At 35.7% G+C, this 15,747-nt stretch overlaps 1 protein-coding gene across 6 annotated transcripts in view; it reads right to left on the bottom strand.

Moving 5' to 3' along the window:
- PPP4R4 (protein phosphatase 4 regulatory subunit 4) overlaps positions 1-15,747 on the bottom strand; it is a 57,889-nt gene that overhangs the window by 24,349 nt on the left and 17,793 nt on the right. For 2 of the 6 annotated variants that reach the window (XM_054275305.1, XM_054275306.1), the window contains exons 2-6: positions 15,403-15,551; positions 11,267-11,369; positions 4,375-4,522; positions 3,608-3,681; positions 2,508-2,614 (exon numbers count right to left, since the gene is read on the bottom strand). In XM_054275305.1, coding sequence (XP_054131280.1) covers positions 2,508-2,614; positions 3,608-3,681; positions 4,375-4,522; positions 11,267-11,317 — 380 coding nt within the window. In that variant the 5' untranslated portion in view covers positions 11,318-11,369; positions 15,403-15,551. Of the gene's footprint in view, positions 1-2,507; positions 2,615-3,607; positions 3,682-4,374; positions 4,523-6,713; positions 6,812-11,266; positions 11,370-11,778; positions 12,124-15,402; positions 15,552-15,747 lie in introns of those variants that run through there. The other 4 variants (XM_054275307.1, XM_054275304.1, XM_054275308.1 and 1 more) reach the window with 4 other exon arrangements.

The raw sequence follows: 15,747 nt of genomic DNA, 5'->3' as shown, positions 1-15,747 counted from the left end.
AAATGTGAACATTTTCTATTAGTATATAGAAAAAGAATATATAAAATCTATTTAGTAATACTGAGCTTTACTCACATATTATCTGTTTAACCCATGTATTACTAATTTATCACACACAGTAAAGGATTTTTCTGATAATCAGCCATTAGAAAAGAATATTGTACATTGGATGCAAATATGTGTTATAAAGGAAGAGGAAAAAAAATATTTACTGTCATTATAATTTGCTCATATTCACCTATTATTTCTTATAAAAGAAATAATTTCTCTACAAAAATAGTAGGTAGGCTACTTTAGTAGGATGCTGTCCTCATTTAATAATTTCTAATCTTCAGTACAATTTCTGAACAGCCACTGAAACAATAAAAAGATTATATAAATGGAAATGCAAATCCCAATTAAATGTCTGTAATACCTCATCTTTGATTTGCAGTGATACACCCAAGACATAATTAGGAAGAAAGGAGAAATAGAATTTAAGATTAAAAGCTTGAATATTTCAATGCCTTCAGGCAAGTAGACCAAGTATCAATCTAAATCAACGGCAGATACAAAATAAAAATTTTGATTCTTATTTCAGTAAAAACATATTAAAACTAGGCAGAATCAGCCATTGTGTTTCCTTTCACTGTTCAAGGTTCTGTCATAATTATTCATAAAATATCCCGATAAAAATCCTTATGTTATTGCAAAACTCAAGATAAATAATATGTAGACACTGACAAGCAAATTTTCAAGCCAGCTTGCACAACCTCTATTAATTTCAGTGGAAATTAATTTACTTCCTACAGAAAAAATTTAGCCTCAAGTTTCAAAAATTGTACAGTTTTGGAAGCTTGGAATTTTAGAATACACTAAATTAGGGACTACATAAAAAGAAAAAGTACTTTTTAACTTGGAACTCTGGAGGGAAGAAAAACTAATGTTCCATGACAAGGACAGGATATTAAAGCAAACTAGGAATAACATCAAATACGAAGTTTTTAATTATAGCATAAATTTTATGAAGAAAAACTGTGCCATTCTGCAGAAGAAAGTGAAGATATGCTTATATATTGCCTACTCCTGAGGATGGGTATGTCTTCTGGGCCTGTACCAAGAGCCCTTCTGAAAAGGGAATGAGAATGAGACCTGAATTTTACTCAGTCTGCCACATTCTAAACCTGAGGACCCAGCTCTGAACTGCACTCAAGAGCTCTCTACCAGAAGAACAAGATATCCCAGAAAATTCTGAGTTATCTTCCTAAAATGTAGTGGCTGTGCAGAAAAAGTGCTAAGACCTGTTTACTGAAATGTGGGGATTCCTGCTTCTGAAGAGCAAGGAATCATGTTGAAGAAACACCACAGAAGATGTGATTGTTATGGCTACCAATTAACACTACTATAGTTCACAGAAGATTCCAAGTAATCCATAAAGTCACTTATTTCCATAAGACTGTAACATCAAATAAATAAATGCAACTGCTATTCTGACAGAGTCCTAAAGATTTGGAATATAAAGCATACAGATTTGGGAACATTCTCAAAAAATACTACTCTACCATTTTCATTGAATTTTGCATGTTCAACAAGCATATACATACATATATATATATATATATATATATATATATATACACACAAACAGCAAATGAAGATTTAGATAGTTTCCTTTTGGGTGCTTCTAGCCCTTTTTTATTGAAGAAAAAAACCCAACATAATCTAAAGAAATTTATTCCTAAATGTCTTGTCATATTGTCCTCTTCTTCTTTTCTGTTATGCTGAATTCTTACATTTTGGGGCAGATCAAAATCATTGTTAGAGTGGGCTTCCTCAACTAGACAGTTTCTGGGCATTTGGTGGCCTACAGTGGATTTCTGTTGTAATTCAAAGTCATGTTGTGCTGGATTGCCCAGATACCAAACACATTTGGGGAAGTGGTCCTGCTATCACAGGCCTGGGTAAGCTGACCAAGGAATGTAGCACACCAACTGCTTTGGGCAGATTTGCTTCCATCATTGCACTCTATTCCATCCAGGCTCACAGACACTGAATCTAAGATCTGGAAAATATCAGGGAATAGCAGTAGTTCCTCATATATCTACATTTTAGTTAGGGATAGGAAAAAAAAACCAGATCTACGTGCTAGATTTGGTTACATAATAAAAAGTTAGGAACGGAATTACTCTTCCTATGACAAGAAACTCAAAGGAGATGAAGTTGTGTCTTGTGCCTGTAAGTTTGCAGAGAAATCCCCTGTGTGACTTATTTTCTAGTAAGAAAAACAATATGAAAGAATGGCCTGAAAATGGTATCCATTCAAATCTGTGAAAGAACATACAAACTCAAGTTATAAAATGATGAACATCAGCAAGTCTAAACATGCTAGTTAAATAATGAAAAGGATCTGTGAAAAAAAGTATTTCATTTTTGCAATGAAGTCTACTTTTCTCGTAGTAATTTGTGTCCACTAACAGAGAAATACTGGTTTACACTTTGGAATGAAAATATATTGACAATCTACTTACATATGAGCTTCAAATTTGTTAGCTACTTTTCCCATGATTTTACAAGTAACTAAGCGGGACTGAAGTGTTTGAGAAAGTTGTGCTTTGGAAACAAGTGGATTCAGAATCTACACAGAAAAAAAAGAAGAAATATGAGTGAAAAAAATTGTGAGCATCAAATAAATTATTCCTCTTCTTAAAAAAAAATCTATAAAAACATATCCCAAATGTCAGTAACCTTTTCACTGAATTAATCAGTACAAACAATAATGGCACCTATGCATATCAATAGTCAATTTTGTTTTAATTACAGCTTTTAAATTACATTGCAATTAGATTTTGAAGGTGACTAGAATAATTTCTCTGTGTTTGTTCCAACCTTATTTTTTACCCTTTATAAGTTGAATTTTTAAACAGTTCTGAATTTTACTCTTATTTTAATGAGGATTTTTATACTACACAAACAATTGTTTATTTAAATCTCCATATTGTTTTAAATTATAAACACAGTCAATATGTCTGTTGCAAAGTTTTTGAACTTAACAAAATATGAACACTTAAAAGTGAATAAATTAGCTGACTAAAGGGGACTGGCATTATAACTTAGTGACAGATTTTCTTCTTTCTTTCTTGAGCTACACAGTGAAAAATAAAGAGTGTTTGCAGTGCATTAGAGTTTTGGTACACCAAGAGCTACTGGAATACACTAAGCAATGGACCTCTAGCATTCAGTTCCATTTAGCAGATATTGGAATTTTAGTCCAATAGTAAAGAAAATGTAGTTTCTTCATGAAGACATAGAGTGAGATACTACCCTGCAAACCAAAACAGGGTGCAGGAAAATGTGCTACTGAGAATACAAAGTGCAGTGGAAATGTTACAGTGGAGTGTAAATAAGTGTAAAGTAAACTTTATTTGCTGAAGAACACTACTTTTTTAAAGGTGACCTTCCTGTCTTGCCTTTTTGCCCATTTTTGCATACTCTTACAGAGTGTTCCACAACCACTACCATTTTCACAGGTATGGAACTGCCACAAATCTGACTGAGCTGAATAAAACTTGCAGGGAAATACAATCTTACAATTTTAGTATTTTTTGTGATCATGAGAAATCAGTATTACCTCATGTCTGACAGTTTCTTTTGGTAAAGCTTCTATTACAGCAAGAAGAGTTTCTAACCATGCATTGCTGACACCTGTTTAAAAGATATGAATTATATGTGATGTCTTATGTTGTACATACAACAACTAAACAAAAACATGTACCAGTTTTACAAAATTTGCTGTAACTTTTTACACACATCTTCAAGGAGCTATCAATCTAAAAGCCACCATATCAACATTCAAGGCTTCAGAGTACAAAGTACGACAGGTAAGAAGCAAGGTCTGACCCCATTTCTTTTCCCTTTCCAATTCCTATATAAAATTAATAACTACTCAAATTGCTTTTTAAAGCTAATTTCCCTCATTTCATTCTTTTCTTACACCCACTGAAACTTTCTAGTGCACAACAGTCCTTTTCTTTCCTTTGTATTCTAAAATTAGTGTCAAATAAATTAAGGAAAAATAATCAACACAGAAGAAATGTCAACCATCCTCCCCCCATTTTCTCGGTCGCAAAATGTTGGTACTTCAGGAGAAGCTCAGACTCAGAAACAAGGTTGGGATTTAATCCTTCAGACAAAGTGAGAGGGGTTTTTCTGCTTCAATCAGAATTACATTCAAATATCAGTATGAAAGTGGTCATCATGCAAAAATCTTTCTATTCATGCAAGTCTAGATACAAAGTCACAGTGACTGCACTCACTGTTGACACAGTACTGCAGGGTCACTAAGGAAACAGAACATGTAGAGGTCATGAGCCATCAGAGTGGCTGTGCAGCCCTGACCTGCATCTCTGTGCTCCAGGTTCTGGAGAATGATGTGTAGGAAGGAGTGGGAGTACGTATGAATGGACACCGACTCCTCTTGCAGAACAGTCAAAAAAGAAACAGCAGCTGTTAACTGCATTTCCACTCCTGCAACATGCAGAACCTCCTGTATAATTACAAATTATAACAATTTAGAGAGTGAGGCAGAAATGTACTGAAAGAACATCCAAATTTTTACATTCACTTTTAGAATTAATATGCAACAACCAGGATAAACTACAAAATTTGCTGTAAAATTATTTTCTCTTAACAGCAATTTATTGCAGAGATTAAATCTTATGATATATCATGAATCTTCTAAGAAAAAAAAAGTTACTTATAATATTCTTTGTGACTTTAAGTTTCATCAATGCAATGTGTGGATTCTTCTACTTTACAAAATGAGAATAGAAACAGACCAGCCAACAACTGCACTCCTCTTGTTTATGCACATGAATTAAAAATAAGTATTTCATTCATTCATTCAGTAGGAGATACTAAAATAGCAGAAGGCAATTTAAATTTCACCCCTTGACTAACATGGAATGCAAATAAAAAGTACATATATATAGTCTTAAGAATAAAGCAAGATACACTAGAATATTTATCTAGCTAACTAAACATTTGTATTTCTGAGCTCTGACACACAAGAATGTCATGAATTAGGCTGTCTTTAAAATCATCCACTCAGAAGTTAAACAAAGTTAATATGTTGAAGTGAAATGAAATATCACTAATTTTTTTTAATTTAAAAAAAGGTAATTTAAATTTTAAATATCAGATTTATGCACAGACCTTGCAGGATGCAATCTTTGACACAGCATTCATTGTAAGTATTAGTAACTGTAAATATCTGTCAACTAAGTGAACATTCTATTTGTTTACTTTTCTAAGCAGGTCTATTTCCTGAGAAAATAAAAAGTTCATTATTCTACTAGTAAAGCATTACACTCATTTTACAAATTACTCCAAATTCAGCAGGAGTCTAAATCCCATCCTTCCTACTTAGCATTTTATATATGTGGTTTTGTTTCTTTTTTAAACTGCTTGATCTGAACAGTGTTTTCTCAGATCCCTCACCAGAAATCAAAAATAAGCCAAAATTAACTGAAAATAAAAATAAGCCTGGATCAGATTAAAAAAATATATATTCATTTTGCAGCTAAGTGCATAGTTGCTAATGGATTGTACTCTTCCCTGGGTTACAAACTGTCTGCATGCTGCATGGCCACGTCCTCAGTGCTGGTGAATGGAATTACATCCAGTTGGCAGCCAGCCACAAGTGGGGATGCCCAGGGCTCAGTGCTGGGGCCAGTCCTGTTTAATCTCTTAATTAATATCAAGGCAAATGGTCTGAGGTTCAACAAAGGCAATCTCTGCGTCCCACACCTGGGTCACACAAACCCCTGAGTGCTACAGGCTGGGGACAGAGTGGCTGGAGAGTGGCTTTCCTCACTCAAAGGGTGGTCAGGCACTGGAACTGGCTGCCAGGGATGTGACAGAACCACTTCCACCATTCCTGGAAATGTTCAAAAGGCACCTGGATAGGGAACTCAGGGATCTGGTGAAAATAATGCTCCTGGGTAAAAAACTGGACTTGATAATCTTAGGGGTTTTCCAGATTTAATGATTTTATGACTCTAAATATTGCATGTCAGATGAATTTTGCTGAGAAAATAGTTTGTAGAGGACATCTGAGAAATTATTATTTGACTTGGTATAAAACAAGTTCTCATTCTACAAATGTCAAACCATTTGTACATACAACGGTACAATTATTAGCTATTTCAAGGAGAACAATAAATTACCTCTCAAGACCTGTCCCAGTTTACAATGATGTTTCTTTCTCAAAGGATTCTCTGTGTCCTTGCTCCCACAAATGAAAAACAGAAACAGCACTGTGCTGCTTTCCAACAAAGTATTTGCATTCAACACCCATGGAAACTGCCGCCTTCTTTTTTCCACAGACTCTGTCCTTGTTCCACTACTGCTCTTACAGCCACAGCCAAGAAAGAGTAAGAACACCTACCAGTTTTGTATTTTGAATATTTTTGGGATCAGAATTCATGTCCATACTTTTCTGGGATTCTGGCCTAACACTTGCTCAAAAAACCATCGCCAAGAGAACCAAGAGAACTATCCACACACTGTAGATGCTAACACAGCAGTGCAGACCAGAAAATTATGGAGCAGTGCCAGGTTAACAGTTGGACTTGATGAACTTAAAGGTCTTTTCCAACCTAAATAATTCTGTGATTCCATGAATTCAGTTTTCTGTACCTATTTACTTTGTATGCAATACAAACAGGGTTACTTACCAACAAACAAAGTTCCCAAATAGTCTCCTCCACTGATCCACATAACTCTGGATAGTCATGTGTGAGAACACATTCTCTGGATGTGCCTCCTCATGGACCTCGGGAGACATTGAAATATAAATTTCTGGACTGCTTACACACCTGCCTGCACTGATGTTTACACTCAGAACTATACAGTTCTGCATTTGGAAAAGCATGGGTTTCCTCTTTCCATTTCCATACAACCCAAGCTGAGTAACCTAAATTTACTTAATATAAATTTATTTATTTAAAAAATAATGTATTTTTCTACACATGGATACTCCACAAATTTTCACTCCAGACTAAAAAAGCTCTCCCTGTCTATCTTATTCAGACAAACATTAAGTATTTAATGGAATTTAATGGCATTAACATGTTCTTAACTATTCTAATATCTACAAGTTAAACTCAGGCCTCAAAACTTAAAATTTAGAAAGCCTAGTTTATTCCATTAATTGGAAAAAGGAAAATTCATCTCTACTTTAAACACAGATTTTCTCCTGCAACAACAGAATTCTCTTGAAAGAATGCTGCAAGCAGAGACGTAGTCAAATCATTTTAGTAATTGCATTGGCATGATAGAAATTTTAGACTAAAAGACTAAGAGACACAGAAAGAATGGAGATTACAGAAGCTGAAGGATATAATGAGAATGGACCTTAAAATTAATGTACAGTATAAGGAAGGATAAAAATCACCCCACCTTTTCTTAAACCATAAAATCAGCTACAGGAAAAAAAAGCTTTCAAGAGATGGCTGATATATTAGGAAAATAAGTAACTCTGAGAATTAATTTGGAATTAATGAGACAACACTGAATAAAGCTTGATATATACACAACAACAAGCATAATCATAGTTTGCTGCAATCACAGCATTTGGAAAAATCTTATTAGTCATTTGGATAGACACCTGCAATCTCTCTCCATCACTTTCGGTTGCAGAGCTCAAAGATGGAAAGCAGGAAAAATACTATTAACATCATTTGAAAAGAGCCATTTTGTGCACAAAGAGAAATGCTTTTAAGAACATCTAAGCTTTGCCTAAATCTGCATTTCAATGACTTCCAAGGTTCATGAGGAGGTGCATGCAGAAATCCAGAGTGGGCTACTCTATGCAGAAGAACACATACAAGGATGCAACTTCATTTAAACAGCAGAATTTTAAAAGAAAACTTCCTAATCTCATTCCTACATTAACATCTAAATTATATACTGTATGTTTGTTTAAATAGCATAACCACAATACTGACACTTTATTCAATAATTACTTATGCATGTCACATTCATTGGTGTATTGATTTTACTCATCTCAAATCTAAAACATGTTAAACATATAGTGTCTTTGACACAATTTTAATTTAACTAGATTTCACAAAACTATAAGCAATTTGCATACACCCATTTCTATATTTCTACAAGTAACCATTTTTATCAATTTTTCACAAATGAAATACAAATTTGCAATGTATTCAGACTGAACATTCCTTGTATTTATTTCTTTCTTCATCTGCTTTACCCTCAGCTCTAATAAAAACATTAATTTTGCTTTGGGTGTCTGCAAGTATGCTAAATAAGTACACTGGTTTCCTTATGCAATTATATGGTAACAATACCTTCAAAGAAACAGCCCTCTGAAACTACTACACAATTCATTTTTCACGTGCCAATTTGATTTCACAAATGATTACTCCCAAGCTAAAGAAGTAGAACCAAGTGCAGTAATTTAAATCACTTTATTTCCCTGCAATGGCAGATTACATTTGCAAGACTCTGAGTGCAGTGGAGTTCAATTATGCTTTTACAGACTATAAAAGTTTCCATTTAATGGTCAGGATTATTCCTCCAATAAAAAAGAAGGTTAAGAAAAAAGTAATAGGTCAAATTAATGATGTCAAACACTGTTTTGAAATTAAAAGTACAGTGCACATGGTTACAACATCACTTTACTTCTACTACAGATAAATAATATTAGATAACAGAACACCATTGAAGGACTGGCCTTATAAGAGCAATGGCACAGAAAGGAACTTAATTCACATACATTCCACAACACTTCAGTTTATAAAGCTTAAACTTTAAAGGAACTATTGGATTTAGACTGACCTCATTATATTTTACGTTTTTACCTCTGTCTGGAGCCCATTAACTTAGGTTTCATTTAATTTATAATCTGGGAAGACATCCAGTTTGGGTTTAAATGACACTGTAAGATGAAATCCACACTACATTTCTCAATAATTTGCTCAAAGATTGACTGCATTCATTATTAATGTTTCTTCTTCATTTCAAACATTTCTATCTTCAGTTCCTACTGCTTCTTTCTTCCTATACTGTTTTCAGTTTAATGTCTTCAATATTATACATGAAGACACTTTTACAAAGTAACTAAGTACAGCCTGATCAAATATCACACTGAGATCCAACTTCCACCGTACAAATACTTTCCTATTTATGCAAATGATCATGCTTCCAAATATTTTCTTCATCCCTAAATAAAAAAACTTAAAACGAGAATCAAAAACTGTATTCCCATACTAGACTTTTTACTGAAGACACGCCAAGGCCAGCACTTCTCTACAGCCTGAAAAATAAAAGTAGAAAATCCCTAGTGTTTCTTATTCCTCCTTAATTTTAGGAAGAATTCTGCTCTCAAAGTAGAAAACCAGAGGAAAAAACTGGATTCAGTATGGTAAACATAAAAAACCCAAACCAACTTTTCTTGAAGCCAGTAGGTTGGCTTAGAAAGACTGCATTTCATATGTCAGATTAATTGGTGGTTGTAACTGCAGATATTTGGTGCAAGTTGAAGGGTTACCAATTACTTTGTAACTTCACGTCATTCTTCTCAAAGCGCTTTTACACTCATACATACTTCAGCAAACGCCTATTGACCTGCATCTCACAGTGCAGAATGCAACCAGAAGTACTTTAATGTTTTCTAAATCATCTGTCAGTCTGTACTAGTCCTTAGTCCTGAAAAGAGCTATTTCTTGACCACTTGCTGAATCTAAATAATCAGATAAAAGTTGAAACAGCTCCTTTTAGGAACCAGAAGTCTCCTGAGATCAGGACAGGACATTTCAGGACATAACAGGAAGTTTGACAGGTGATATCTGATATTCACAGAATGCTTGAAGGCTGGAAGGGTCTTCTGGAGGGCATTTTGTCCAATCCCCCTGCTCAGACAGGGCCAGTTACAGCTGAGACATGCCCAGACTGCCTTTGAATACCTCCAAGGAGGAAGACAACAACATCTCTAAGCAACTTGTGCCACTGCTCAGTCACCCTCACAGTGAAGAAGTGATTCCTGATGTTTAGAAGAAGGCTCCTGTGTTTCTGTTTGTGCACATTGCAACAACAGTTGCAGTTCTGACACTGGGTACCATTGCAAAGAGCCTCTCTCTGTCTTTGCTTTGTCAGGTATTTGTATACATTGATAAGGCCCTCTCCAACCCTCTTCTTCTGCAGGGGTCCTAGGGGTTATTAGCATTATTAAGTTTTGCATTTGCATTTGTGATTTAGTTTGTTCTTATTTGGCCAAGGCTGCTCCTAAAACCACACCTTAAATGAACTTTTACATTTCTTCTGGGTACATATCTGGGACAGAGTGGAAATATGGAGACAGGTATCTTCTTCACAATCACATAATCATAGAATAGGTTGGGTTGGAAGGGACCTTTAGAATTCAGCTAGTCCACCCTCCTAGCAGTGAGCAGGGACACCTTCCACTAGACCAGGCTGCTCAGTCCCATCCAGTTTGACCTTGAACATTTCCAGAGATGGGGCATCCATAACTTCTCTGAGCAATCTGTTCCAGTGCTTTACCATCCTCATGTCAAAGAACGTATTCCTTATCTAGTCTGAATCTATCCTTCTTTAATTTAACCCCATTGCCCCTTGTCATATCTCAAAAGGCACTGCCAAAAAGTTTGTCCTCATCCTTTTATAAGACCTTCTGAAGAACTGAAAAGTCAAAATAAGATGTACCCAGAGCCTTCCCTTCTCCAGGTTAAACAACCCAAATATCCCTTATAAAAACATATCTCTATATAAAATTACTGTACAACATTACATGGTCAGCATGCATTTATCACAACTAGCAGTGATTTACTAAAAATGTGGAGGGCAGAACGTGAAATTGCACAGACAGCTAAAAGCAAACTATACTCTTCTGGACAGCACCATGAAGATCTTAATGCTTGGATGAAAGGGGTTTCAGAACATCAGAATCAACCATTATGACTGGATAGTCCTCAACAAGAATTCTCAAAAAAGCTGTCAAAACACTGGTAAATCTTTTAGAACATTTAAATAGAACTAATTCTGCTTTTTTTTTTCCCTAACCTAACAATTTTTAAAAAACTATAATGCCTGTAATACTTCGTAAGTTCAGGGAATTAATGCAGAAGACCTACGGGACATACACCTCCTAGAGACTGAGTTTGCAATTAAAGTGGGATTTTTTTTTCTTTGTTAAAATAATTAAACTGGCAGAAAAAGATACATTCGAACCTCAACACACAAAACTTACTCTGATTTTTGGTAAAACCCGACGAAGTGTTTCTGCAGGATTCTGTCGCATAAGGACTGGAAGATTTGCCACCACACTTGTTCCTTGGATATCCTGACCAGAACTTACAAAAACATAAACATACAATACATTACTCACTATGATGATTACAAGCTCATGGCTTTCATTAGAAAACAAAACAAAACCAAGAAGAACAAACCTACACTACTCAGGTTTTTCATGCAAGCAATGAGGCTTTTTTTTAAAATAATATGTGGTAGAAGGCCACATTTAAAAAAACAACCTATCAAGTTATTATATACCATTTCCTACATGGAATGTTTTAATTTTTAGTGTAGCTTTGCATAAAAATGTGAAACTTCTGAAAGTCTTTTCAAACCAGATGATCAAGGCAGTGGTTTCATGGAATCTTTTGCCTTATGACAATACAAGGGATAAACCATAAGAAGGGAGTAAATAAAAGATATACATGAAAATAACACACAGGGTACAGCATTTTACCAGAAACCTACCATTATTTCCTTTTTGTAGGGAAAGCAGTCAGATGTGTAGTCATATGCACGCAAACATGATTTAAAAAGGATGTAAAGAACTTGGGTAAATTACAGATCTTGTACCTTTCTCCTCATTCTGTCTCTCTCAACGGTATCCCACAATTGGAAAAGGAAACAAACAAAAAAAAAAAACAGGATGGGAAGAAAATGGTAGGCAGCAATGAAAAAAGGTACGAGGTGAAAAGAAAAATTACTCAAGTAGATCAACTCCTAGAATAGAATCAGAAAGCAAGAGGGTCTGGATGCCAAAATTAAAACTAAACATCAACACATCCTTTTCCTTTGGCAAGGCATGCATATCTTTGCGTTATCCAGTAGTAATGCAAAAAGCCAAGGTAACTTGGAGAAGATTTTTAATTCAAATTTTATTCATTTTGTATCAACATGGAAGAAACCCATGTTTCTTCCTGCTAACCCATGTTCTAACTGCCAAAAAAATGCAAACAAAATACTACTCTTATCCTTCAAAACATAAAGAAAAGGGAAGCATTCCCCTTTAAACCAGAAATTCTTAGTATCTGGCCTACTGCCAATTAAGAAAGTGAAGCAGGAGGCATTTCAACACCTACACAGTCTGTAATTTTCCAACTGCAGAAGATTTCTATTTCTACCAAATGAGCTGCACCATAGATTTTCTTTAAATATTAAAACCCCCAGAATTATAGTGAATTATTGCTAAATGCTCAGCTGTACACATTTTTGTACTAATAAACAAATTAAAATAAATCCTGTATCTTTTCTTCAGAGTCCCAATAAGCTCAGTGTTTTGAAGGCACTATTCCTTTATTAACAGTGCTAACTATAGAAGAACACAACAGAGCCCTATACTTAGAAGCAATTTAGCTCAACCTCTTTTGTGCTAGCAAAATCCACATACCATTTAAATATAAAACTTCAGGACTCATCTTCTGAGTTCATTCTACAGGAGACCCCAGTGACTTAGCAATGATGGGAATCCTCCCTCAGGGAGGGAAGCTCTCAGGCCCCAATGCTCCTGTCCAAATACTTCCTTCCTCTGCAACAGCAGCTGCTTGCTGCTGGCCAGTGGTACCAGACCTGGTCTAACTGTAAGACCCCTTGTAAAGCACTTTTCAAACACTTCTCAAGCACAAGCATAGCACTAAGCCTTCTCCTTCTAGCCCCTGCATTTGCTTTTACTTATTTCTTTTACCATCATAAAATGAAGTCCACATAATAATTGTGATGTCTTGTGACTGAAGCAAATCCTCCTAGAAACCATTTACAAACATTTGAAGGACAGAAATGTGCCTGCGAGCAGTCAGCCTGGATTTGTGAAGGGGAAATCAATCCTGACCAGCCAACTTGACAACATGTGACTGGCTGAGAAGGTGGAAGTTGTTTAACTTATTTTAGCAAGGCTGCAGACATTGTCTCCCATCATATCTCCATAGATAAACTGATGAATTACAAGCTGGACAAATGGAAAGTGATGTGGACTGAAAACTAAATGAACTATTGAGCCCAAAGGGCTGTGATTAGTGGCAAGGGAGCCATCCACAGGTGGTTTACCTCATGGTTTACCTTACTGGGGGCAATAAAGTTTTCCTTAATGACATGGGTGATGGGACAGTGTGCACCCTCAGAATGCAGATGACACAAAACCAGGAGGAGATGCTGACAGACCAGAAGACTCTGCAGACTCAACAAACTGGAGAAACAAACCAACAGGGATCTTATGGAGTCCAGCAGCAGGAAATGCAAGTTCTGTAGCTGTGGCAGAACACTCCCATGCACCAGTAGAGGCTGGGGACAAGCCAACTGGGAAACAGCCTGGCAGGAAAGGACCTCGAGGTCCCAGGGGACACAAAACTGATCTGGAGGGAAAAGCAGCTGACAGCACCCTGGGCTGCACTCAAAAGCATCTCCAGCAGCTCAAGGAACATGATTATTCTTCTCTATTCAACACAAGAATCTCAGGCAGGGGGTCACGAGTTCATCGCAATATTTGTGCAGAAGTTTAGACAAAAGAGATTTTTAACCTTGAGAAGAGAAAGTTTGGGGGCCTTATTTGACATGTATAAACTCTGATGTAAGACAATAAAGAAGACAGAGGCAGATTCTTCCCAGCAGTGCCCAGTGATAGGATGCAAAACAACAGGAACAAATTCAATACACAGGAAATTCCACTTAAACCTTAAAAAACCCACAAAATCTGTGTCAGAGTATTCGAATATTGGAAAGAGTTGCCCACACAGGTGGTGCAGTCTCCATCCATAGGACTCAAAATCCTGCATTCAAGACAAGACTCTGAATACATTGCCACTAATTGACACTACTTTGAGCAGGAAGATGATCTCCAGAGATCCCTTCCCACTATACTATGATTTTATTCAGGGTATGTGTGGCCAATTTTGCAAATTTTCATGAAACTCAAGGAAGACAATAAGATTTCTTATATTAATTTTTAAAGCATTATTAAAAACAGATTCTACAAGGTAAGAACAAAGAAAATTTTCCAAGTCCCTGGGTACTGAATTAGAAATATTTCTATCTGGAAATGGATGGATGACTACAACTCCTTCTGCAGCATGAAGAATGAAGATTAGTCACTGAATGTACTGCAAGACAATATTACCACAAAGGATTTTGAAAAAGAAAAGACAGATTTACATTTCTCTCTCCTTCATTCACACTAGCCTACAAAACAAAATGGCAGGAGCAGAATACAGTCCTGTTAAGAAGACTGAGGTACAATGTTTATCCAAGCTCTAACTGAAGCTCTGTTTGTGTAGAGGCTTTTCTTTCACACTGTGACTAACTGCAGCAGTTTGGCAAAAATGATTTGTTAAATAGCCATTGTTGAATCAACCACTCAAGTCTGTGTTCTGTGTAAACAGAAGTTCTGATGAGTGGCTGCAGGGAATTACAGTTTTACCTTAACATCCCTTAAGTGACATTATTTTCAGTGCAAGATTCTATAACATTCTATGTTGGTCCAAATCTGAATTTGTTGAAGACAGAAGTAAAAATTTTGCAACTTCAATGAGTGAGGGATTAGAACACCACAATTAAAAAAAATATTAAAGTATTCAGTAACTAACTGGGTATTAGGAAAATGAAATTCACAAACACTCAAACTTGAAAAAGGGTGTCCACAGTTGTGGGAATCTTTGGACACGTTCATAACTCATCTGGACAAAGTCTTGAGCAATGTGAGCTAACATCAAATGGCATCAGACTTGGAAACTGGCTCTGCTTTAACCAGGGCATTGGACCAAATGACTTCCAGGAGTCCCCAATCACCTAAACTATTCTGTGACTGGGATTCATAAATCCTAGACTTAATTTCCTATTTGTATAAAAGCTCAGTATCTGACAGGATTTAGCCTTTTTAGAATTATTCCATTTCAATTCTCCCCACAGGATTTCTGTTTTCCTATGCAATCTACAGTTGCCAAGGCAAATTAGAAATCCAGATAAATATTTCTGTCAATAACATAAAAGTGTGTGGTTCAGAAGACCTCCTTTGAGAATCATCTTTGGTTTATTGTGAAAAATCTACATGGTCTATATATTAAATAAGAAGAAACTAATAGTATTTTAGTACATATCTGAACTTACAGCACTACATGTGAAACTTCTGCTGTAATTAAAGCAAGAACTGAAACCCAAGATTTAGCTGCACAGTAGTTCTGTATTCATAGCAACCTTGTTTACCAGAATAGGTTGGGTCAACTGAAGTCTCTTATTTTTGTTTCCTTGCTGAATATCTGTCAAAGAGAGAAATGAGAATTTCTAACTCATACAGATACCCTTTTCTGTTTCTGAACCAAACCAAATACATTATAATGACACAATAATTTCTTTGTTCCTAATATCAGATCCATGAGTTTATACATAAATTATTATGAGTAAACATTGAGCTTTTCTCCCTTCAATTTTAAGAAAAGTTTCAAGAATGTAAGT

This window comes from Melozone crissalis, unplaced genomic scaffold (genome assembly GCF_028551555.1).
Source record: "Melozone crissalis strain CALT ecotype California unplaced genomic scaffold, PUWL_Pcris_2 ptg000018l_1, whole genome shotgun sequence".
NCBI lineage: Eukaryota > Metazoa > Chordata > Aves > Passeriformes > Passerellidae > Melozone > Melozone crissalis.
Note: the sequence above shows the minus strand (reverse complement) of the source record. Positions and strands in the feature narration are given on the sequence as shown.